Here is a 26,213-nt window from a genome sequence, read left to right as displayed (position 1 = left end):
TCCAAACTTCTGATGCTGGCCTAAAGGAAACCTACTGAGGTTTGTTCTCTGGCTTGTTCAGCAAGGTCTGAAATTGGCTTTGATTTCCTCCAAATTCCTGGATGTTCAAGCTTCTGCTGGGAGGAATTTAGAGGAAAGCAATCCTAAAGACTATGATAACTGCTTTCTCTTAATGGTTATACCAGGGACCCCTAGTTTAACCTTCCCTATGGTCTGGCAGCATTCTAAACTTGTCTAGTGATGCTAAGTCACAAAAAGCAGATGGCAAAACAGGGGGAATAATCAAGGATTAAAAAGAATATAGAAATGATGTGGGCAAGGAGGGTTGCTTTCTGTCCCTCTGTCCAGGAAATTCCTCAAAACATCTTCTAGTGTCTTCTCAGGAATCTCACAGGGGAAGGCACAGGGTTGAGGCCCAGGCTAAGATTTAGCCAACAGGAGCAGCAAGTACAGAGTTTCAGCTCCCTGCATGATGACTTGTGCATGCTAAAATTACCTTGATCTCTTTTTACCTAGCTGAGATATGTCAAAAGAGCAAAGCATCAGGAACAAGTCCACCCACCCCCACAGCCTAAAAGCCAGGCTGTCACTCTAGACTAAACAGCCTCAATTTTCCAGAGAAGGGAATAGTCTTTTTTACCTCTGGAGGTACAACCATTTGCTGGGTCAATTTCCTTCCCATCTACTTTAAAGGCCCAGCGACCTGGGACATTCACGTTAGTGGTCTCTTGGATGTTCACAATATCAGGGGTTCTTGATCCTGGGAGACTGAAGAAATTGGTCAGGTTCCCCCCATTAAATCCTGCCTAGAATATAGAAACAAAAGACATTTTATGAGAATGCAGGCCATACAACTTTATCCAATATGACCAGAAACCTAAATTTCAGGAATCAACACCAAGTAGGAAGCACCAATATCTGAACAGTCCTTTATCCAGTTCATCCCAAGGATAAAATCAAAGAAAAAAGTAGACTTGATAAGACCATCTGCTTTTCCCATGTTCAAATAAGATCAGAAAGAACCAGTTCCTTTAGTTAGCAGCTGGAGGTCTGTAGAATTCCTGAAAAGACTCTGAGCAATGTAAACCCCCAATGATACAAGGAGATGGAAGAGGTTACACATGGAGGAAGGGCACCTACCTGGGCCATCACTCCACCAAGACCTGTCAGAGGGTCACCTCCACTTGCTGTTCCAGTGGTCCAGTTAATTTCATGATAGTTGAAGAGTGTGAATGTAGATGCACCATCAGAGATCAGCACAGCCTGAAAGGTGTTTACCTAGAAAAGGGAATGCACACCTATGACTCAGGAAACAATAGAGGGTTAAAGTGCTCACCTGGTAACAGGAAGACCCAGTTTCAAATCTTGTTTCTTACTTAATTCGCTGTGTGACCCTAGACTACCTGGCCTCTAAAGTTCCTTTCAACTCTAAAATGACCTCATGAGCTCTATGTCCCTTTCATATTCTGTCCTCTATCCCACTAATTACCCAGTTGTTTGAATAGTCTCATTATTTTGGGTGACTTTGACCCTTGTCTGAATTAGCTGTCTTCAAAAGGGACTAAAGGAGATCAGTACCTATCTATCTAAAAGGAAAGTTGTCCAAGGATTTCCCAAGGATTGACTCAGTGTCCCTCTTCCATTTCTGATGTCTAGAAGCTGGAAAAGACCTAACAAGGGAATGAGCTTGTGATATGTCTGATCACCTATAGATGGCACCATGAGAATAAAGTATGAGAAACAATTGCCCAACGGGGAGTTTAAATGAGCAGTACCTTGTTTCCCGTAGCTGCAATTTGACCCAAAAAATTATTCTTAAAAATAAATTCATCATGACTGAACTGCCAATGATGTAGGGTTTGCTTTTTCCCTTTCAGCAATACATAGCCAGTCTTTAGATTTCTTGCCTCTTTAAAATGGAATTTGGAAAGTGATGTTGAAAGAGCACTTTGTAGGGGAAAATTGCTACCATTATTGAGCATCACTTTTAGATATGCAAAATTCTTTGTGTTCATGTTTCTCAGACCAACCCGAAAAGGGACGCTAATGCTTATCTCCTATATAACGATATCAACATCAACAACAACAGCTAATAGTTTTTAAGCTTTAGTGATTTAAATTAATAACTTCAAGCTGCACTAAGACTTTTGGGACAGCCTAGCTAATCTTTTGAAATTTGCAAAGCACTTTACATATTTTTATCTCTTTTGATCCTCAGAACAACCCTTTGAATTAGAAGAAAAAGGGGCAGAAACTTCCTGGAAGGTCTTTCCTTGTGATCTGTTGGCAAGAGCATAGGATGAGATTTCAATTCATCTCGAGGGCCATCTTTGTTGACCCTTTGTCTCAATTTTAAACTCCTTGAGAAAGGGGAAGGCATGCTGAAGGAATGCCAATGCTCCTTTTAAACAATTTTCACAGTCAGTTGACCTCTGCCTCTACTTTCCAGAACCAGATTTTCAAGAAAATCAAGTGAAAACAAAATTGAAAGGAGATATGCATCTACTTCTTTTTAGCCTTTCATACTCATAAGCTAGAGGTTATTTTCACAGAATCATTCATATCTTCTAGGTTGGTATGATAGTTGAGAGACCCAAATCCATTTCCCATGGAATCAAACTGAACTAAAAGATAGGGAAGCCATCAGCTTCATCTTTGGCCACTTAGAAAGACCTGGAAGGCCTGTTGAGGATAAACTATTCACCAAAAAGGCCTGTTCTTCCTTTAGTAGATGGCATTCATGATAGTACCACGTAGATATCTATTTGCCTTCCTTCATTGCCCCTGTTCAACCAATGGAAAAAATGGAACAGAGGAGGGAATATCACTTGCTCCAGATATTTTAGGGTATGTCCAGTAGGGGAGAAAAGTATCGGGCTTAAGAAATAGATCCCCTAATCAAGGCTGCACAAAAACTAGATAAATTGCACTTTCATTCTCTATATTGGGATTCCCTACTAAGAAGCAAATTTCTTTGAAATCAAATCTGAAACATTTTGCCAAAGTAGGCTGCAAGAATGATTCACTGCTGATCATAGGAGACAGCTCAAAACCAACCTGCTTGGCTAATTTACCAGCAATGCTCCTGAGGGTGATCAACAAACCTTTTAATTTAATTTACTTTTTCTAAATTCAGTAAAAGACAGATGTAGCCAGGTCCACACTGACTAGGGGAGAAGGAGAAGGGGGTGGGGGATAGTCACTCAAGTCTGAGTGCATTCCTTAAATCTACAGATTTAGCTCTTCTAAATCCCTCTTTTTAAAAAAAATTCAAATCTTCTTTTGCAACCTTGAACCTTTTACAAAAGGAATATTAACTTCAAAAGATTATCACAAATATACAATCTTAGGGTAGGTAGGTGGTAGTAGAAAGAATGCTAGTCCTGTAGTCAGGAAGACCTAAATTCAAATGTGAGCTCAGACACTTACTTACTAGCTCTGTGGACTTGGATAAATCACTTAACCCTCAGAATGTCTCAGATCCTCATCTGTAAATATGAGCTGGAGAAGGAAATGGCAAATCATGCCAGCATCTTTGCCAAGAAAACTCCAAAGGGGATCATGAAGAGTCAGAAATGACTGAAATCATCCAACAACATCAACAACAATAAGAATGATGACACAAACTTATTCCTCCCAACACAGGGGAGGCATAGTCCTTCTCTTCCCTAGGCCACCTCAGTCTCTAAGGAAGCCAAAGGATTAAGTTCATATAAGCCTCTTTATTCTTCAAGAGAATTCTAATAACACTCTGGGGAAAACAGGGCTGTACATCTATCTATACAAAGCTTAAAAGATTCAGAAAACTCAGACTACTCTTTTTTTTAACCTTTCTGTGGTTCCTCCATGAGATTCTTTCTCTCCGTAGAGTTCTGAGCTTTTATGTCTTGAGCAAAAGCCTTTGTTCTATTTTTTTAAAGATATAGAGTGGTACTATAGGAGGAAAATCTTTTCTGTAGGAAAAGGAAGGGGATCATCTGTTAATTTGGGTGGGACTGGCTTAAAGGATTTTGGTATTGATGATTTTTTTTATTTTTTTTACAGAATTGAAGGTTTAGCTAGCTCTTTTCTCCAAGGAACTTAAAGCACTTAGAATATTACCTCATTCATCCTTTTAGAAAAGAGTTTTTTCCTGGTCTAGAAATTTACTCCAGAGCCCAAAACAGAAAGGATCTAAATTATATTGCCATTTTTATTGCTGAAGGAAGTTTTTTCCTTTTTTTTTTAAAGAACAGTGGTCAGCATTTGATGGGCATTTTTTCTCTTTTTTTTCTGCCACTGACACTAAAATTTATTGATTGCTGGCATCCTGGAGCCCAACGCTGTAAGGTATGAGGCATAAAAGACATAAAACATCACCCACAGAATCATTAGCAATCCATAACCTGACAGAGGGAAATGTATACTTCTTTAGAGGTTATTTCTAGTCAATGCATCCCACTCTTAAACTTGTGTCTTTCTGTTCTACAGAACCTCTTAGCAATAAAGTGTTTTCTTGATACTCAGAATGGAAGGTGCTAAAATGCAGTGTGCTTACTGTATTGTGGGTGTGACTTGCAAGCCCAACATTTTCTAACCCTTGGATCAAATTTACTGGTTACCATTCCTCACTTCCAAACACCTAATTGCACTGCTAAGGAAATTACAACAGAGATAGAAGTGGAAATATTCCTAGGAAGCAAGGGCCAGGTTCATAAGTACCTTTGCTCACAAGATAATTTATTGTAAAACTAATGGTTCATCCAAACCTTCAAACATACCCACATGTATGTGTGGCACTCAGAGTTAAATGAGTTGCTCAAGGTCACACAGCTAGTAAGCATCTGAGACTAGAATAAAACATACCCATTTTCAACACAAGCAAATAAATATTAGGTCCTCCTGATAAACCATACTTCTATCCTTTCTTTATGGATAAAGTTGATTATCTCTGGGATAATGCTGGAAATAATCTATTTTATTTAAACTTTTATCTAAGTGCTCATTTGGGATTTTGGAGCAGATGTTCAGCTCTTATTCTTGAAACACTCTACCTGCCCACTCAAATTAACATCAAATATGAGTAATTTCTGTCTTGGTCACAATAAAAAAAGGTATAATACATGATAGAAAATGAGTTAAATTATTTGTGTTTCATATTCAGTAATCTCTCTTTCACCTCCTATTAGTTTTTCTGAAAAATGAAAATGTAAAAGAGATTAGATTTAGAATTAGAAAGACACACTTATTCCATAACTATAAAAGGAAGAGACTCTGAGGTTCCTAGATTGGTCACTAATCATTTTATATATGACTGAGATAGTTCTCTGGGCCTCAGTTTATTCTTCTGCAAAATGGGTATACCATCTTCTAAGAGAAGAAGACAATTGAAAGATTTAATTTAGACTTCCATAATATTTTGGGTTTAGAATGACACATCTTCTTAAATATTGTAGCAACCTGGACTGACTAAGCATGATATTTCCCTTTCTGCTCCAGAAAGTGGGTGAATACCAAGACAATGATTATTATACAAGTAATCCAAGCTCCTTACTGAATTTCTATCCTCTAAGCAATAAAACTCTCTCTGACTGTTGTTAAAATGGGCACAGATTGCTTGTTAGAACATGAATGAAAAAAACAGAAAGGAAAATTTGGATTATTACAGGTGTGGTGCTGCTCCCTCCATAAAATGTGACTTCTTCCCATGTTACAATGAACACCCAAATGGCAGAGAAGGTGGCCATATCTTTGAAGTATTTCCTGATATCCTTGGTGGCTCTTCTCAGGATCACAGGGTCCATGGTCTCTCTGTAATAGATCTCTCCTCGAATTCCATTGTGAACATCTGCCCAAAATGGGGCAATGAAGGCCCGACCATCTGTCAGAGGAAAGGATTCTGGAGTAAACTGGCTCACCAGCACATTGAAGGAAACAACCCCATTATTATTGACCTACAAAACAGAAGAAGAGTTTCCTATGAGGGAACTAAAACCAACAATTGCAGTCACTCATCATGATAGACATCTCCTTAGTCAGTGAATGAAAGGTAGCTTTCAAATCACAGGTTTGGCGTACTGAAACACCAATTCCCACCATTCACATCAGACGGTCTGTTTAAGGCAATTCCAATGGCTCCATTTCACTTTCAATTTATAGTCAATCTTATTTCTCATTAATAATCAGTTTCATTTTTATGTTCCCTTGCCCATCTTTGTTTAAGTCCGTCATACATCACTGAGCTTGTGTGTGTGCTTAAGAGAGAGAGAGAGAGAGAGAGAGAGAGACAGACAGACAGACAGACAGAGACAAAAACAAAGAAACAAAGAGAGAGAGAAAAAAAGTGAGAAGCCCCCTATAAGACTGGGTTCTTATTTTGCCACAAGGGAGGACTGTCAATCAAAGATAAATCAGATATGCCTGCCCTCATCAAATCTTCACCTCAGAAAGAGCTACTGTCAGATGTGGATGAGTCAGACATCTCTTGTTGATGTCAATGAGTTCTGTATTCATACTGAGGGCAAAGGTAAAACCTATAGGTGGGTGTCTGATTCTAGAACTGCAATTGTTGTCTTATGACTCCTTTCTACAAGCACAATATAAACATTGAGCCATGAAAAGTTTATGCAGCATATGTAAATTGCTCTCTACAGTGATTTCTTCATGATTTGCAAATGGGCAATTTATTACATTACCAAATCTTGCTGCAAATGCACCAGACAATAAGTAAATTCAGTTTACGTAGCACCTATAAACAACTCAATCTTCTCATGCATTTGTTAATATAAATGTTTATGGGGGAAAGACTTATGGTTACCATGTGGCTTGCATAATTTTACTTAGAGAAATTTCCTGTTCTAGGAACTTATGGAGATCCTTCATATGGAAGAAGAGAGAGAGAGTTATCTTTCTACTCCTTCATCAATCAATCAATCAATCAATCAATCTATTACATCCTTACCTTGCAAGTAGGGATTGTTTCTAATTCTTTGTCCTTGAAGCCCCAGCGCCTAACACAATGTTAGGCACATAATGAATACTTAATAAGTACATGTTGATTGACTGAACGATTCTTATTCATTATCATATTGACATGAAGAATGGGAAAGATTCTAATGGCAGTTACTAAAGAACTAAGTTAAGTATGTGCTTCACTCATTTGGGGAGAAGGGGTGCATATCTTCTTTGGGCAAAAAGGTCACTGAGTGATTCATAAATTTGAAGCTAGAATGCACCTTAGAAGTCATCTAGTTAAATGTCTTTATTTTGCAGACAATGAAAATGAGACCCAGAAATCACAGGAACCTAGATTTAGACATCTAATCTTGTTGTTTTAAAATTGTGGTCTTTTGACTTCTGGAGGTGCCTGAAATCCTTTCAGGGGGTTTGAGAAGTCAAACTTATTTTCATAATAATTCTAAGATATTATTTACCTATTAAAACATTCTTCTTTTTTTCTCATCTTTGTGAGGTTGGATTTTCTATATAGTCATCAACCAAAATAACAAATAGCAACAGAATGAATATAGAAGTTGATATGAAAATCTAACTGTTTTCTAGTAAGCCAAATGTTAGAGATTTGCAAAAATAATTAAAATATTGCCACTCTGCTCTCTGATATTTTTGTTTTGGAAAATATAGCTATTTTTCATTAAAATTGATTTATCTTAACATGTGTATTATTGTAATTTTTAAATGTTAAGAAATATTTTTAAATCTTACGAGTTTTAAATTTCTAATATGGTAAATATCAATAGAAATAACTCACATAAACAAAAACTCTTTGGGATCATTGATAACCAAATGCCAGGCAACATGCTAAACACTCTACAAATATTATTTTTACCAACAACACTGAGAGGTAGGTACTATAATTATCCCCATTGTACAGTTGAGGAAATGAAGATAGACAGAGGTCAAATAAATTATCCAGGGTCACACATCTAAGGTAAATGTCTGAGGCCATATTTTGGTTCTAAGTTGTTTCTCCTTTTTAGATGACATTCCACTCTCCCTGAGTGGCAGTAAGCAGGGAGGGGTACAAAGGTACAATATGATTTGCATAGCTCCATCCCAAGCCACAAAGGCTAAACCACTGGTCTGGGATGGTGCAGAAACAGGGTTTCTCTGACCTGTTCTCATCTCATCATATATCACACCATCCTGTCTGCAAGCAGCAACCCTATTAATCCAAAAGCTTTCATACCCAACAGAGAACCTGGGAAAACAGGTGTCCAGGGGTTCCCTTGATAATAAATGGCATCATTTGCCTGTACAAACATCTAGATTGCAAGAGTATGCTCCCTGGGCTTCTCTGTTAGCATCAACCAGAGCAGCCCTAACTGTGAACTGCTTTTAGACACTTGCAAACAGAAATCAGTAGCATCTCCCCCAAATAGAAGAAAGTCCAAGAACAGTGGCTTCCCAGAGTTTTCCTACCCAGAATAGGAAAAGTGATATTACTCCTGTTGTGGTTCACTGTATCTTTCCCCCCCCTTGTCATGTAGCAGGAATAATGATCACAGCATTGGGGCTGCTGCTTCCCTTCTGCGTTTAATCACCCACAAAAGCAATTTATTGCCCTGTATACTCCTCCACTATGAACATTAGCCATTAAATATACCTTTGACTTTCTTAATCATAAAACCTATCAGCTCATGAAATCTCAGAACTTGTCATCTGGCTGCTAATAAATCCTCTGGTCCTGGAACATCAGAAGAATATGTTTAAACTACTCTCCTTACTACTGTCAGGGCAATGGAGAAGAAGAAGAAAAGTGGCTGGGCTGTTTCCACTTACATAGACAGTCCGATAAGGAACTCCAAAGAAGTTAACTGGGATGGCCAACTTAATCTCCGATGAGCTTCCATCATCTACTTTGGGGGTCTTGGTGTCATTCTGCCAAAATGGGTACATGAGCTCCCTGGGTTGTACTGTCAAAAGAGGAAGTTGTTAGATGGGTGATTGTTCCCCTTGCATATCTGGCAGACTACACCCTCTCCCATCTGCCAAAGTCAGCCTCTTCCAGGAAGACTTGTTTACTCAACAGAAATCAGACTGTTTTTTCCTAACTTATTTTTATCTGGGAAATTGATAGTGAGGGATTTTTTCATCTTCAGTTATCAGATTCCAAGGGGAAAGGTACATGTTCCCCAGACAGTTCATATGATTTGGGAATAAAGGCATTAACTGATAGATCATTGTGAAAAATATATATTTTAGAGATCTTTGAGGATAAGAAAGTCACTTCTCTTTTCTCTGGCTTCAATATGACTTTGGATTTACCCTGGGTGTATTTTCTACATATGTATCTGTATGTATGTTGTTTTCCTCTAGGAAAGAGTATGCCTCTAAGGTGTTATTTCCCCAGCACCTAGGATAGTGTGATACAAATGCTGTAGAAATGATTTGCATTGAATCGTCTGTCTAGTATGGTTTAGGAGCCAGTAGTCTGGGCTCAAATATGATTTCTAGGTCTGAAAGGCACATCTAAGCCAAAAAAATATGTATGATTCTGTGTTTTAGAGGGAGGACTCCTGCTTCCTTTATAAATGGATAAGGCAGCAGTTCAGTGCAAGAAATAAATGTCAGCTGGATCCCAAGCAGGAGCAGTAAGGGAGTAGAGCATTTGTAGTAGTACCTGGAACGTGAATGACCCTAAATAAGAATTAATCTGAAAAGAGGGCTCTCTGCCCATCTCTTTCAACAAGCAGACACAGAATCCTGCAGAGGTCAAGGGATGTTGGTCACTCATTTTAGAGTTTATTGGAAAGGAGGCTGTTGCACTGGGCCTCTGCTCATCTCTCTGGCTTAAGAGGTGAGAGTCATTACAAACAAGTCACCCCTACAGAAACCATAATGGCACCTTTTAAGACAATCTGGCAATTTTCCTAGATGTCTCCCATCTAAATCCTGGCCAGGTATGGCCTTGTTTACCTGGGGAAATGAGACTGTTTCCCTTGAGGGAATAATAATGGATTACCAGCTCCAACTTGAACAATAAGTTCCTTTGAAGTCACCTCCTTAGCTTCTGCCTGCTTTAGCCTTTCTCCTTGTTTTTTCTTAAGTTTTGACTATACATCTATCTATCTATCTAGCTATCTAGCTAGCTAGCTATCATCTATCTATCTATATGTATGTATGTATATAGATATAGACATATGCAATATATCTATCTATTATCTATCTACATATATATATATATATATGTATTATGTATATGTATCTTCATTCACTCTTTCATTTTAGGGCCCAAATAGATTTTGGGTTGCTAGCCATCATTCTTGAGTCACTTTCTGGCTATGTTGTTGAAGCTGACAACCTATTCTTATGCTGTTCCTCTCTTCTTGGGAAAGGTCCCTGGCTCCACACTGATGGAGCCGATAGGTTTGGTCAACTTTGACCAGAACTATCGTGGCTCCTCTGGGAACCTTCTAGCAGAGAAGCACAACAATTCTAGTAGAAAGGACAGAAAATGAATAGTCTGCAGTTGGAAAATTCCCAGTGTTCTCTATACTGGAGTTGACCAGACACTTGACTAATCTCTATCAATGGGTCAACTGTAGTTAGGCAGGGAGAGCTAGCAAGACCAACAGGCTATAGTAACCATTTCTCTGTCCCTAGGCATTTCTGGGAAGTTAACCAGCACTGTGAACTTGGGGAGATTCCATCTAGTATTCAAATATAGGAGTAGAAAACTAATACACTTTAATATGGGAAGAATTACCAACTTCTACCATTTGGGAAATAACTGAGTCTCTCTATGGTTTACTTATAGATGTGTTTGGAAGCTAAATGCTTAGGTGAAATAATGCCTTAAGTCTTCTGGAGTACAGGGTCTGTCTATCCATAATGGCCAGCATCCTCACCAAAAGTGTAATAAGTAATAAATGACATTTATATAGTATTTAATAAATGACATTTATATAGTGCTCTACAGTTTACAAAGCACTTTCCTTCAAAACAATTCTGTGAGGTAGGTATAATTTGCCTTATTGTTCCATGAATAGATGGAAAAAATTCTGCTAATGATAAAGGAGATCTTCAAAATAAATCTTTAGAATCATTTTGCATATTTTTCTTCTCAGGTAAACTCCTTGGGAACCATGTCCAAAGTAAGTTCCCATGCTCAGTTAACATGGAAAATGAGCACTTTGATAGTCAGGTAGGAGATCAGTGGCTCAGACAGGACAATTATTATATGAGGGTGGGGGTGGGGTGGTTGTTATCCCCCATCCCAGTCCCTAACCTCTGCTTGAAAAAAAAATAGCAGACTGTGATAATGGAGATTTTCTACATCTCCATTCCCAACAATCATTCCTATCTTTTAAGGTTGCTGATATTCTTTCTTCACATGTGGAAAAATTTTTTGGTCCTAATGACTTTTAATGGGACTTTCTGCTGCAAGGACAAGGGAAATATTTCATGTAATATGGACAATCAGTCAATGTCAAATCTAATAACAATACTAACAAGAACATCTGGAAAAGTTAGTCACGGTCTGGTCACTTGTTGAATGAATAGCGCTCCAAAGTGGGTCAGGCTTAAAATGCAATCATTGCCACCTCAGAGAAGGGAAATTAACTCTGTCTTCTCTTCAGGTTATAAAAAAAAACCCAATGGAATTTGCAGTACTGCAAATCAGTGACACTAAATTTAATGAAGGAGTCAGCATGAGAATTCTCTGGGCTTCCGTCAGGTCTCTGAAATTAAGACTGAATATTTTACTGTAAAAATTGCATTTCTCAGGGGCCTCCCTTTCCAAAGCAAAAGGTAAAGAGAGAGAGACAGGGAGAAGACTTGAATTTGAATATAAGTTCACTTCTTTTGGTCACAATATCGACACTATTTGAAGCTTCTAAAACAATGCAGGAGAAATGATGAGGTTACACAGGTGTCTCAGCTTCCTAAACACTCGGATCCACTATAATCATGTTTTATAAACAAGGGATAAGGAAAAAAAGACATAAGATTGATTTGTAAAATTTTTGTAAAGTTTTTCTGATTTTAGCTTAAAATTTAAAAAAATGTCATGGAACACATAGCAAAAGGAAGAAACAAATCTGACTTTCCATCTAATTGTAAGTTTTATAAGAGAAAACTGGGGATCATTAAGATAGAAGACTTTTCAACTTAGAATTTTCAATCTGTGGTCTTGTGGCACAGGAAATTATGAAACTCTCATAATTAAAATTCAAGTTTCTTATATCAGAAATCCAAGGAAAGTGACTGAATATCTATAATATTATATGTTACTTTTTTTCCAAAACTCTCTATATACTTAGAAAAATAAAATAAAATAAAGAAAAATAAAATAGAGTAAATCTCAGAGAGCAAAAGTTCAAAACTCTCATCTAGTCTAATATCTATCTAAACCAGAATCTTCTCTATAGCAACTCCAATGAATTGTCATCTAGTCATAGCTCAAAGATCTCCAGTGAAGGAGGAATTACCCTCAATTTGAATTATTTTAAATGTATGTTCTATGTCATGCTAATAGGAAAACCTGACTTGGTAATGTATATTATGTTGGAATTTTTTTAACAAGTGGAAAAGCTCATAAAATTTAGTCAATTCATATATCAACTAACCAATCAACAAACATTTATGAAGTACCTACTATGTGCTAGGTACTGGGTATACTTAGAATAATTTATACCATAATTCAGTTTTCAAAATTAACATTAATGTTTTCTGTTATCTCTGTAGGCACATGAACACACACCTGCCTTTAAACATATGGTTCCTTCAAGAGCTTCATTATTATGAATCTAACAGTATGTAAATCAACAGTATTAAGAAAGTCTGGAGTACTCACCTTGGTGCCGTACAAGTGTGAAGATGAAAGAGACCCAAATTCTAAGTAATGATGAATAATTCATCCTAGAATTTTAAAAAGAAAAAGAAAAAATACCCAATCAGACCCCAGTAAATAGAGTACCAGATGTGCTTCCTGGAATATCCCTAGGCAAATCAAAACCACCAGATAAAAGTTTCACATAACCACATCTACCATTATGAATCAGGTTAAAATTTCAGGAAAGGTGGCAGGTCCCTGTTAGTTCAACACTTTACTAATGAATTAGAACTCCCTCTTCCCCCCTTGACAAGAAACTAATTTGAAAGTGTAATAAGATCATTCTAATCCTAAATGTGAATTATCAAATAGGGTATGGAATCAATGAATGAGCCAAGAAAGGCAGAAAAAGAATCTTCATTGCAAATACATTATTAATTAATAGCATCTGATGAGAAAGACCTACATTCTTCTTTAAACCCAAGAATAAAAATTCTCTGTTGATCCTCTGTGAGGCATAGATTTTTGAATAAATGGTTTTTCCATTGTGATAGACTAAAAGACAATTAAAATTCCTCAGGTAGGAAAGATTATATTTTTATCAATCAATTCCTCTGCAGTATGGAATCAAATCCTATGCTGCCGTTGCACCTGGAAAAAGGCAGCATACACCTGTGTGTTTCTTTTCTTAGGAAAAAATCAATGTTATATTGTGATAATGTGCATATGCGAAGGGGGGAGGTGACTATGGAGGGAAAATCAGAACCTTGCCTCATAACATAATAAAAAAGGGGAGTCTGGTCTAAATGTACATTTTATTGTAATAGAACTAATGCCACTAAATGAATGTGAATACAATCAGTAGAAAGCAAATTAATTTGTTTTCACTTTTGTTCCATTCATTTAATGCCAAGAAATTTCTTCTACATTATAGTGAGGCTATACTGAGCTTATGGGAGTTTGCATTATGTTGTGGTGCCAGCACAGATGCCCACCCTTAGTTGTATGCATACACATCTATAAGAATTTAAGTACATGCATATGAAGTGGAATCTGCTCAAAACAACTTTGCAAGAAAACTGATTTTGATGCCTCATATAACATACAGTTCATAATGCTAGCCTAGCCCAATTTTCTTGGACAAACAGTGGGTCCAATCTATAAGAAACGTTCTAAGGTCCCTCTCTGAAAGCTAACAAGCACACACATAGTCCTAATGCAAGCATATCATAAATAGTCACTTTGGCTTGAACTGGAAGCAGGACCTGAGCAGAGAGAACACATAAGTCCAAAACAGGGCAAATATCAATCACGATTTATGTTCATATTCACATTTCTGAGTAAAATTGTTAACAAGATGGAAAAAGTGTCACTAACCTGTTCTGTAGAGGCTGGAGGAATTGAGTCAGAAATATTAAACCAAATCTTGGTAAACCAGGAAAAAAATTAGGTAAAACAGGAATTCATGTCAGCTCTCCCCTACTTGTTGCCAATTATTTCTGATTACTGAAATGATGTCTGAATCTCTGACTTGCTCACGAAACCAAAAATTCAGTTTGTCTTGTGCTAGAGGCAGATAAGTGTTGAATTGCAATCACGTTTTTTTCTATTGATTAAGGAAAAGTAAATCTAAAGATCAGTTTCAGGATTGCGTAAAGGGGTTCTTTTCCTGAAAAACTAAACCTTTTTTTTTTTAAAGTAGATTCAGATGGAAATGTCAGGTACTTGGAGCTGAAACCTTGGCCTTTTTTGATCAGAATCACTTTGCACTGGAAAACACAAAAGACCCCCTCCTCCCCAGCCCCTAGACCTTTGTACCCAAAAAAAGGCAACTAGATAGAGTTACAGAATTAGCATCAATGAGTAAGGGAGGAAAACATAAAACTTAGTTGCTGCCCCCCAAATTTAAAAGAAGTTGACTTTGAGTCTTTTTTTTCCTGTTTCTCTGAACAGTTGCTATGTAGAGACATGCTATTTTTCACAGGTGTAAGTAAAGTAGTTAAAGAAATCAATATGGTTCTTTCCCAAACTTTTTCTAGGTTTGATTTGTTACCTCTTTCTCTGCTCCACTGGCCTTGGTAAGAGGCAATAGTTTACAGGCAAGGCAAAGCCAGGGCAGGCACCAAATGCAGGGTTTCCATATTTGATCCAAAAAATTTCCCGGTCTTTTTGCTATTAACTAGCGACACATAGTGATTTGTCTACATTCTAGCCACATAGTAGATGCTTAATGTATATTTATTGGTTGAATAAAGGAATCATGTTTAAAGATAGCACACACATGAGCATGTGGCCATTGTCAACAAAGTGACAATATGCAAACTCAGATTTGAAAAGTGATCCATTCACTAGGGTAGGGAACAACTGAGTTACTTTTTAGCCACACAGTCACAAGGAGGAACTCATTCTTTATTTTGAATATCCATGAGTAAATACCAAAATCCATGATATTCTTGCAAATAAATTTGAATTTTATCATGAATTCCAAATCCTTCTATGGACTAGATTTTCCTTTTCAGTTGTGTAAGAATAATGCTTTGATGCAAAATGCTATTTTGATTTATTTGATGGAGAAAAGGAAAGTTTAACTGATGGTTTTCTTTGTGTTTTCCCACTAAAATATTTGGATGGCATAGTACCAAGATAGATTTATTTAATTCTCACTTAACCCTGATGATGTTTGAGATGTGGTTGTGAATCCCAAGTAACATTTCCTTAAGGGATTGCATACCTCACAGATGCTAAAGGGTTGTGATTTTATTGTTGTAATTTTCATGCTGTTTAAAGTTGAAGTAAAATCCTGAATTATCTGGATTCATCCAAACCCCACCTTTTGTTTTCAGGACTGCATCTAACTAAAAAGCAATTGGTTCCATTTAAAACAACACCAGCAGCAACTATAGTACTTAGCAGCTTGGTTACTGCCATAGTCTTATTTCTCCAAAGTAGCTTAAACATTCTTGATCTTTAGAAAATTCAACTTTATAGTTGTCATTCAGACTTTTCTCTTGTGCCTGGATATTTCTAGTCCCATTTGGGGTTTTCTTTTTGTTTTAACTTTTTTTTTAGTTTTTTGCAAGGCAATGGGGTTAAGTGGTTTGCCCAAGGCCACACAGCTAGGTAATTATTAAGTGTCTGAGGCTGGATTTGAACTCGGGTACTCCTGACTCTAGGGCCGGTGCTCTTATCCACTGAGCCACCTAGCCGCCCCCCGCCCCCATTTGGGGTTTTCTTGGCAAAGATGCTGGAGTATTGATTTGACATTTCCTTTTTCAGATCATTTTATAGATGAGGAAACCAAGGCAAAAAGGATTAAGTGACCTATCTAAGTCAGCTAGTAAGAGTCTGAGGCCAGATTTGAACTCAAGAAGATGAGTCTTCCTGATTCCAGGCCTAGCACTCTCTATACTGCACTCTGCTACTTGGCTAAAAATTATTTGGGCACAATAGGTTGCAACTGAGTCTAGTGGATCCATGTTTTCATTTAGTGATATGAGACTAGAGTTTTAAACTTTGGTATTGACATATATTAGTCTTAAGATGAGAGAAAAGTCAACAAACCTTTTTGAGTCGCAATTTCTTCATCAATACAATAGGGATATTTATCTCTCAGAATTGTGAGGAAAGTACTTTATAAAATCTTAAAATGATATGGAATTATGAGCCATTATCATTAACAATGAAATAAATTGTATGGAAACCTCAAATCAGAATTTTTTGGGGGATCAATGAGCAGGGAATTTTGGGAAAAGACTGATCTAACTTATCTTCTGTACTTTATTTTTAAAAATTTTCTTTTTAAACTATATTTTTGTGGAGGTCATAAATGGGTAAGTGTTAAAAAATTACTATTGTATGTAACTGGAAAATAAACAAAACTTCAATAAAAATATTTTATTTTTTCACAATTACATGTTAAGACTATTTTTTTAAGCATTCATTTTTTAAAAAAAATTTGAAGTTCCAATTTTTTCCCTCCATACATTCCTTTTCCTCTCCCTGAGATGGCAAGCAATTTGGTAAAGTTATATATGTGTAATCATGCAAAATATATTTCTATATTAGTCATGTGAAAAAATACAAAGATCAAAAGAGAAAAAACACACAAAAAAGTGAAATTCCATATACCTAAAAAAGACTCTTTCATAGTTATTCTGGTTCAGATAAAAATCATCTATGTGTCTAAGGCAAGTGGCAAAATCTCTCATCTTTAGAATGAAGATATATTCCATCTGAATGGCAGAGATGTGAAGTATGCAAAGATTTCTGCTATCGTTTATAGGGGGAAAGTGGCAGAAACACAGGCAGAGGGAGCTAACCTAATGTCTCTCTTGAACTCCTGGATCTCTTCTAGGCAGCTTAAATTCAATAAGTCCTAAAATGTCCTCATTATCTTTCCCTTAAATACACCTTTTTCTTGAACATCCCTTTGACTATTGAGATTGCTTCCTTCATGTCATCCTTGACCCCAGGCTTTCTGTGTATATAGCATATCAATCACCAAATCTTGTTACATCATTCTCCACATCTCATTTTTTCCCTCTCTCTCTCCATTCTCATCTCTAATCTACTCTAATTCAGGCTCTCATCACTTCTTACCTGGAATATTGTAATAATACTTTACAAATTTCTCCCTACTCCAAATTTTTCCTCCACACAGACATGAAATTATTTCCCCAGGTCTGACCCGTGTCACACAAATCCCTCTCAATAAAACTCTGTGGCTCCCTATGACCCGCAGAATCAAATGCAAACTGTTTTGTTGGGCATTTAAACTTTTCTCAATCTGCTTCCTATCTGTCTTTCCAATACTCTAACACATTACTTGCCTCTGCAGTATCTCAACAGTTAAGTCTTACTGCTTACTTGCTATTTCTTAGATACAACATCCTATCTCCCATCTCCTTGCCTTTCCACTAGCAAACATCATGCCTAGAATGCTCTTCCATTTCAACTTTCTGGAGACAGATAAAGCAGTCTAGTGGACAGTATGTGATTTTGAGTCAGAAAGACCTGAGTTTGAATTCTATCTCAGACACTTAATAGTTATGAGACCTGAGGCAAACCACTTAACCTCTCGGTCTATTTCTTCATCTGTAAATTGAAGATAGTAATATCACCTACTACACAGGATTGTCATTAGGAATAAATGAGATCACTTATGTAGAGACTTGCAAACCTTAAATCACTGTATTGAGGCTATTATTGTGACTTCTGCCTCTTAAAATTCCTAGTATCCTTTGAGATAGCTCAAACATCATCTGTCTTCTGCAAGAGGTTTTTCTTGGTTTTTCACCTCTCCCTTCCCCTGTTCCCCAGTTGCTGGAGTCTTCCTCTTACATTCCATTGACTCTGTATCCTGTATGTACCTACATATCTCTATCTATCTATCATCTATCTATCTATCTATCTATCTATCTATCTATCTATCTATCATCTATCTCTATATATCTATCTCTATATGTTATCTCCCATGATTAGAATGTGACCTCTATGAGAACGGGGCAATTTTTTGCTTTTAATTATCCCCAGGCTTACCATATAGTAATTTCTTTAAAAATGTTTATCCAATGAATGTTTATAGATGGGACAGCTTCTGTTTCTTAGGAAGACAAACAACAAAAATTCCTAAATGTAGGTGGAGTAATCCCCAAATGTGAACACCCATTTCATATTTGCATTTCTTAAATTTTTTACATCTATGCTACAGTGGTAAACCAGAACATCAAATCCAGTAAAAAGGGTGATTACTACTGCTATGTATAAAACTACACAAAGTCAGGAGCATCGCAAGTGCACTGTGTTTGGTGTCAGGAGAAACCTGGCATCAAACCCCAGCTCTGCTCCTCTGTTCTCTGGATGCACCTGTTTAATCATCTGCAAAATAAGGACTAGATGCTTTCTCTAAGCATAAGATTCTACACCCCCCAACAACACCATACCCCACCCCTGCCATGCACTAATTTGTTTTATTGTGTAACCTATAATATCAACCCAAATATGTTTAATGATTATAATTTGTCACTTATCCATTGAGTAATTTCCCAAATCTCAGGATCATAGAGATCAGATTATTTAGTTCATCTCCCTCACTTTACAAATGAGTCAACTGAGGCTGAGATGGAAATGACTTTTCTAAGGTCACAAAGGAAATAAGTGGCAGAAATGAACTTGAATACAATCAATTCAGGTTCGCTTTACGCACTCCCTAAAAAAAAGTATGACTTTATCCTACTATTTGTGTAGCTATGTGGTGCAGTGGATAGAGCACTGGTCCTAGAGTCAGGAGGACCTGGATTCAAATTTGACCTCAAACACTTACTAGCTGTGTGACCTGGGCAAGTCATTTATTCCTGTTTGTTTTAGTTTCCTCGTCTGTAAAACAACTGGAGAAAGAAATGGAAAACCACCCCAGGATTTTTGCCAAGAAAACTACATATGGGGTCAGGAAGAGTTTGACATGATTGAAATGACTCAATAACAATTAACTCTACTCTTTGTTGTTGTTCAATCATCTTTCAGTTGTTCTGATTCATTTGGGGTTTTCTTGGAAAAGATATTGGAGTGATTTGCCATTTCCTCCTCTAGTTCATTTTACAGATGAGAAAACAGAGGTAAATAGGGTTAATTGACTTGCTTAGGATCTCACAACTAGTAAATGTCTGAGGCCAGATTTGAACCCAGAAAGATGGTCTTCCTGACTACAGTCCTGACCCTCATTCCACTGTACTACCTAACTTCCTTACTAAGTAACCCATGAAACATAAACTCTGATGTAGAAGAAAGATGCTAGTATGTGAGATAGCCAAGAAAAAAGATTCCCAGGAGCTTACAATTCCAAAGTCTGCTAGTGGTGTTAACCTGTAACCTGGGACATTTATGCCTTAATGCTTATCTGAAAAACAGGGATAAATATTGTTTTGACTTTGCAAACTGATCAAAATGAAGAAAAAAAAGTCAGCTTACAAAACTTTTAAAGAATTCATTGCATATTGTTTTTAACTTTTGCTTCCTCATCACTAACAAAGTATCTTGCAAGTACTAAAGTTATATTTTAATTTTTCCATGAGTTGGGTTCATATTCTCCCTCCATAGGTTTACTACCTATATGACCTTGGGGAAACCTCAGCCTTCATGGACTTCATTTTTTTCATTTATAAAATAATGACTTTAGGTGAATTCTGAGGTCCCTTTCAATTTTATAATCTATGATTCTATGTACATATATGAGATTATACAAGGTAATTGGAAGGAGGTGCTGGTAGGAAAGGGTGGGGCAGGAAATCATCAATAGTTGGAATCTTCTAACTAAAGCTACAAGATGCACACATTTTCATTGAGTAAAATATTTGCTTATTATTTAGATTTCTTTTGCATTATTGACTCCACTTTCTTCTAGACTCAAAGTTATGGAATGGTGCTGTATAGATGAACTGTAAGGAAAAGTTGCCAAATAGTTCCTTGAAAAGAATATTAAATGCCATGTAAGTGCTTATTAATCAACACAGGAGACTCAATAGCTCTAGGAGATCAATAACAAGAAAATATTTTCATCTCTAAAATGTGATTTAAGGTTTCAAAGACATTACTTTTTGTAAACTATTGGCTAGAAAGTTACCAAGCCAAGAAGTTTAGATTGGCCAGTTTTATAAGCAACATATAAATGACTCACAATTGGCCCACATCTAACATCCTAGGCAAATTTTGTTTCTAGTAAAACTCCAAATGAATTGGGGTCTATGTACTTCCAAATAGTTTCTCAAGAAGAAGCTTCATTCATAGGCAGGAGTCAGTTAAGATTAAAATTAGAACCATTAATCTATCCCTTTTAAAGGGTACTTAGTGGAAACAAGAGTTTGTATACCGTTGGGGATAAATAATATATACCTTCTTATGCAGAGATTAAATTTCATTGACTGATGATAAAACATTATAGGCGATAGAGGCAGGCAAGATGCATCATAAAATATAATCGTGCTTGACTCACCAAACCTATAAACAATTTAAATTAGATGAGTATCTAAATTTGTATATACCTGATTAGGAATCGGCACACTTTGTAGGTTTTTGCAAGGCTTGCCCAAGGCCACACAGCTAGGTAATTATTAAGTGTCTGAGACCAGATTTGAACCCAGGTACTCCTGACTCCAAGGCCGGTGCTTTATCCACTACGACACCTAGTCGCCCCTATGAGCACACTTTGTAAAAAATAAGAAATACATTTCATATCTGAGATCTCTAAGCTTCTTGCTTTACAGAGTTGTTGTCTTTCCTTTGTTTTTGAAGAGAACAACACGAGGTACTGTTTTACTCATGGGAGCATTGGATTTAAGTGAGGCAGAGTTGTACAAAATTGACAGCCTCACTCTCTCTTCCAGTCATTGAAGTCCAGTGGCAAGACAAAAGATGACTGGCAATAACCTAGGATGCAGAGGATGACTTTGGCATCTTCAATGTCTGACCAAGCTTTAAGTGAGCCATAGAACCTGCCTCAGCTGCCTCCATGACTATTGGAATAAATTGTCCTCATCTTCCTATTCCACTGGAGGAAGCCTTCCCATGCTCAGGGCAGATATTTTTCTAATTCACTGATGAAGCCCATCAGTTAGCTCAACCTGGTTCATCCTGTCTATTCAGAAGACTTTACTGTGGTGCGGCTGCTGCACATGCTACATTTCTTGAAGGCAAAGAGTGGAAAGTGAATACCAGATGGATATCGAATGATGAGCCTCCCTGTAAAGTTTCAGCTAGTCTTCAAACCAGAGGTACCAGTTCTCCTTGAACACATCATACACTCCACTTTACAGAGTAAGTGATGATGATGTTTATTTATCCTTTGTTCTTGAAGAAGACCATGCCATCAGGAAGGTGATACCATAATAAACAAGTGAATTGGATTTGAGTGTGGGGTGCTGTGCTAAATCACCAACTTCACTTTCTCCTCCAGAGCCATCTGGATCCAGAGCCGGATATGATTCAGGATGACCGGAGATGGCACTAGATGCAAGGCAATCAGGATTAAGTGACTTGCCCAAGGTCACACAGCAAGTAAATATCTGAGGTCAAATTTGAACACAAGACCTCATGACTTCAGGGCCCCTATCCACTGCCCCATTTAGCTTCCTCTAAGGGATAAACAATATAAAGAAGAGAGTGGTGACAGTGGTTAGGGATTGGTGTGTGAGTGTGGAGGGGGAGATATTATTTTGTAAACAATATGAAAAACTAGTCACATAGAGTTTTAAAGAAGCTTAATTCAAAGTTGTAAAAACTGAACCCCTTGGGCAACTTAGCAAAATATAAAGATTTTCATAAGTCATCTGCATTCAGTGATTACAGTTTCCTCCTGGAAATATATTCCTAAGTCTGTATTCATTAACATCTTCCTCTCCTTATCCCATTATTTGCTGTTTAATGCAAGTAATTGTATTACTTATAGCAACACCAAGGATTCAAGAAGGCAATGTCTATGAAAGACTCAACAAACAGAAATTACGTTGTAATTTTTTGGCATATTTAGATCTTACAGTCTATAATAGATAGCCTGTCTCCTCCGTTTTGTAAGCAATATTTATATTCCTCACAATAATAGAACTCTGATGGAAGTTACATTGGATTACAAACTTATTTCCCCTCTCTAAAGAGACTAATTTTAAGCTCACTTGGAATACTGGTGTACCTGTGAACAACAACAAAACTAGGTGAGAATAGAGCAAATTCTTACACTTTTTTGGACTACCTATTGCTACCAACTTTTCTGAGAGGCTTAGAACATTAGCATCTACTAGTTAAAAACTATTTTTTAGTTTATTTTTAGTTGTATATAGCATCCTATGTTAGTGTCTCCTTGGCCATTTCAGAAAACTAACAGGAAAGCAAAAATAAACAGGCAAGTCAACATTTTAAATTGCTAGATCTGACACAGAGGAGAAATTCTAACTTGACTTTGGGGAATGAGCTCAGTTTACTAATTTTTTGACTCAAAAATAATCATTCAGGCTAGGTAATTTTTTTCCATCCAGGGAATCACTTGTATTGTCTGTCAATCGGAAAATCAATCTAGTGTGTCAAGTATAGATTGTTAACTATAACAGGGGGTGAAGTCACAAAGGTGGGGGGATGTAAGCATCCAAGAATAGTCTAAGAATTGAGAATTTCATCCACAATCAAGCAGGTAGCCTATCTAGGTGTGCTTATTCTATATAAATAATGAATATTTTGATAGGGATTTTCTTCTGAGGGAAGCTATGAAACAGATTTTCAAGCAAGTTGTTAATGAGTTCAAACTCTGCTCTTTAAATGTCTTAAAACAAAAATCTCAAACAAATTCTCTGCATTTTTATTTTCCTTGCTTTGGTATTATAGATTTTTTTTTAAATCTAGGCTCATCCTGTATTTACTAGGCTTAGAGAGTCAACTTATTTTTAGACACAGATTAGTTCAGGTTTTTAATCAAAATGTTCTTTATAGTGTAAAGCAAATGTTTTTGTATTAACAGGATGAATCAAGAAAGAGTAAGGGTCCCAAGAGCACTTTAAAAAATTTTCTTTACCTTCTGTGTTGCTAGTATTATTGGCCTGAAAGCAAAAAAAAAAGGCAATGATTAATAGAACAAATCAATTATATCTTGGGCAAAAAGACCCAAGGTTATATAAATTTGTCCTAGTTTTTAAAGTAATTTCTTTAGGTAAGTAATTTTGACTGTTTCAAAGTGTTCTGCAGTAATATTTAAAGGTCAAGACCTCTAAACAGTCTACCTGACGCAGCTGATTAAACTTTATAAGAATTGACTGATAGAATACCAATACTGTATGTATGGTTGAGGGTGTGGGTGGGAAGTCTCAAAATAAAGTAGGAGCCTACGACATGATATCATCTTCCTCAAAAAATGAAGTCCATATTAACAACATTAGTACTTGAAGGAAATTCCACATACAATTTTATTTTTTTATTTTTAAAATTACCTTTGTTTCCAATTATTTTTCAATTACATGTAAAAAATGCTAACAATTGTTTAAAATTTTTGAGTTGCAGATTTTCTGCCTCCTGTCCCTCTTCTCTCCTTGAGAAGACTAGAAATTTGATATTAACTATATGCATGAAGTCATGCAAAACATATTTCCAGATTAGTCATTATGCAAAAAGAAAATGAAATAAAATAATAAAAATGTAAAAAATGCTTCAGTTTGCATTTATAGTTCATCAGTTTTCTCTCTGGAGGCAGACAGCATTTTTTTATCATGAATCCTTTGGAATTGTCTTAGATCATTGTCTTGATCAGAATACATCTTTTATGGTTGAGTATCCTGAAACTATTACAGTTATTTTGTACCGTCTTCTCCTGTGTCTCTTTGCATTAGTTCTTATAAATCTTAAAAATCTTGAAACCATCCTATTTCTCATTTCTTATAGCATAATAGTTTTTTATAATAATCAAAAGGCAAAACTTGTTCAGCTATTCTCCAGTTGATGGGCATCAACTGAATTTCCAATTTTGTACTACCACCAAAAAAAAAACTACTATAAGTATTTTTGGTACAGATAAGATCTTTTCCCCTTTTCCATTGTTTAGTCAAAGAATATGCAGTTTTATAACCCTTTGGACAAAATTCCAAATTATTCTAGAGAATGTTTGAACCTGTTCACAATACCACCAAAAGTGCATTAATGCCCCAATTTTTCCCCATTCCCTTCAGCATTTGTCAACTTCCTCTTCTGTCACATTGGCCAAATTTATAGGTATGAGGTAGCATCTTAGAGTTGTTTTAATTTGTATTTCTCTAATCATTAGTGATTTAGAGCATTTTTCCCATATGATTATTGATTTGATTTCTTCTGAAAACTTTGACCAGTAATGATCTTGGGAATGGTTTTTATTTTTATAAATTTGGCTCAATTCCCTATATATGTGTGAGAAATGAGGCCTTTATCAGAGAAACTTGTCTACTTTCTAATTTTGGTGACATTGATTTTGTTTGGACAAAATATTTTTTTAATTTCATGTAATCAAAATCATTTTTTAAATTTTTGTAATCCTATCTTTTGTTTAGTCATAAACTCTTCCCTTATCAATCACTCTTACAGGTACATTTTTTCATGTTCCTTTAATTTATTTATATATATCACCCTCTATGTATAAATCATATACCTATTTTGACATTGTCTTGGTGGGTGTGAGATGTTGGTTTATTACTGTTTCTGCCAAACTCCTCTCCAGTTTTCCCAGAAATTTTTGTCAAATATTGAGTTTTTAATCCCCAAGGCTTGGATCTTTGGCCTTATCAAACACTAGAATACTATGGTCATTTACTATTGTGCATTATGTAATTAATCTAGCCCATTTGTCCACCACTTTATTTCTTAGCCAGTGAGATTGTTTTGATAATAACTGCTTTATAATATAGTTTGAGACCTGTTGTGGCTAGGTCAACCCTCACATTTTTTCTTTTATTGATTTCCTTAATATTCTTTTTTGGTTTTTGCAGGGCAATGGGTTAAGTGACTTATTGACTTTTCCATGGTCACACAGCTAGGTAATTTTTAAGTGTTTGAGGCTGGATTTGAACTCAGGTCCTCCTGACTTTGGGGCCAGTGCTTTATCCACTGTACCACCTAGTTGCCCCCAATTTCCTTGATATTCTTCTGTTCTTCCAGAAGAATTTTTGCTATTTTTAGTTACTACTTTTAGTATCACCATAAAAATAGTGATAATGGAGATCCTCGTTTCACTCCTGATCTTACTGGGAAGGCTTCAAGTTTATTCCCATTATAGATAATGCTTCCACTTTTGTTTTATAGGCAATTAGCATTAATGGGTTGCCCAGGATCACACAGTTAATATCTGAGGTCATATTTGAACTCAGGTCATCTGAATCCAGGGCTCTATTTAGTTTTGGTTTTAAATAGGTCATACTTACCATTTAAATACTCCATTGATTCTTTATGCTTTCTAATTGGTTTTTTGGGGGGGAGGGGCAATGGGGTTAAGTGACTTGCCCAAGGTCACACAGCTAGTTAAGTATTAAGTGTCTGAGATCAAATTTGAACTCAGGTCCTTTTGACTCCAGTCAATGTTCTATCCACTGTACCACCTAGCTTCTTCTAGAATTTTTCATAGGAAGGGGTATTACATTTTCTTAAAGGCTTTTCCTGAATATATCAATATAATCATATGCTTTTTCTTGTTTTTATTATTGATATAGTAAATTATGTTGATGTTTTTCCTAATACTGAACCAGTCCTTCATTCCTGGCATAAATCCCACTTTGTCATAGTATATATTTGTGATATATTGCTGTAATATCCTTGCTAGAAATGTGTTTAACATTTTTGCATTGATGTTCATTAAGGAAATTTCTGTTTTTGATCTCCCTGGTTTAAATATCAAAAGCATATTTGCATCAGAAGAAGAATGTTAGGACTTATTTTTCAAACAACC

General features: G+C 36.3%; 1 protein-coding gene across 1 annotated transcript in view; it reads right to left on the bottom strand.

The window, feature by feature from the left end:
- Nucleotides 1-26,213, bottom strand: part of TECTA (tectorin alpha) — a 141,811-nt gene that overhangs the window by 60,958 nt on the left and 54,640 nt on the right. The window contains exons 9-13 of the mRNA XM_074212228.1: nt 12,797-12,861; nt 8,779-8,912; nt 5,646-5,933; nt 1,141-1,278; nt 641-806 (exon numbers count right to left, since the gene is read on the bottom strand). Of these exons, the coding sequence (XP_074068329.1) occupies nt 641-806; nt 1,141-1,278; nt 5,646-5,933; nt 8,779-8,912; nt 12,797-12,861 (791 nt within the window). The remainder of the gene's footprint in view (nt 1-640; nt 807-1,140; nt 1,279-5,645; nt 5,934-8,778; nt 8,913-12,796; nt 12,862-26,213) is intronic.

The sequence above is a fragment of the Macrotis lagotis genome, chromosome 1 (assembly GCF_037893015.1).
Source record: "Macrotis lagotis isolate mMagLag1 chromosome 1, bilby.v1.9.chrom.fasta, whole genome shotgun sequence".
NCBI classification, from domain to species: Eukaryota; Metazoa; Chordata; class Mammalia; order Peramelemorphia; family Peramelidae; genus Macrotis; species Macrotis lagotis.
Note: the sequence above shows the minus strand (reverse complement) of the source record. Positions and strands in the feature narration are given on the sequence as shown.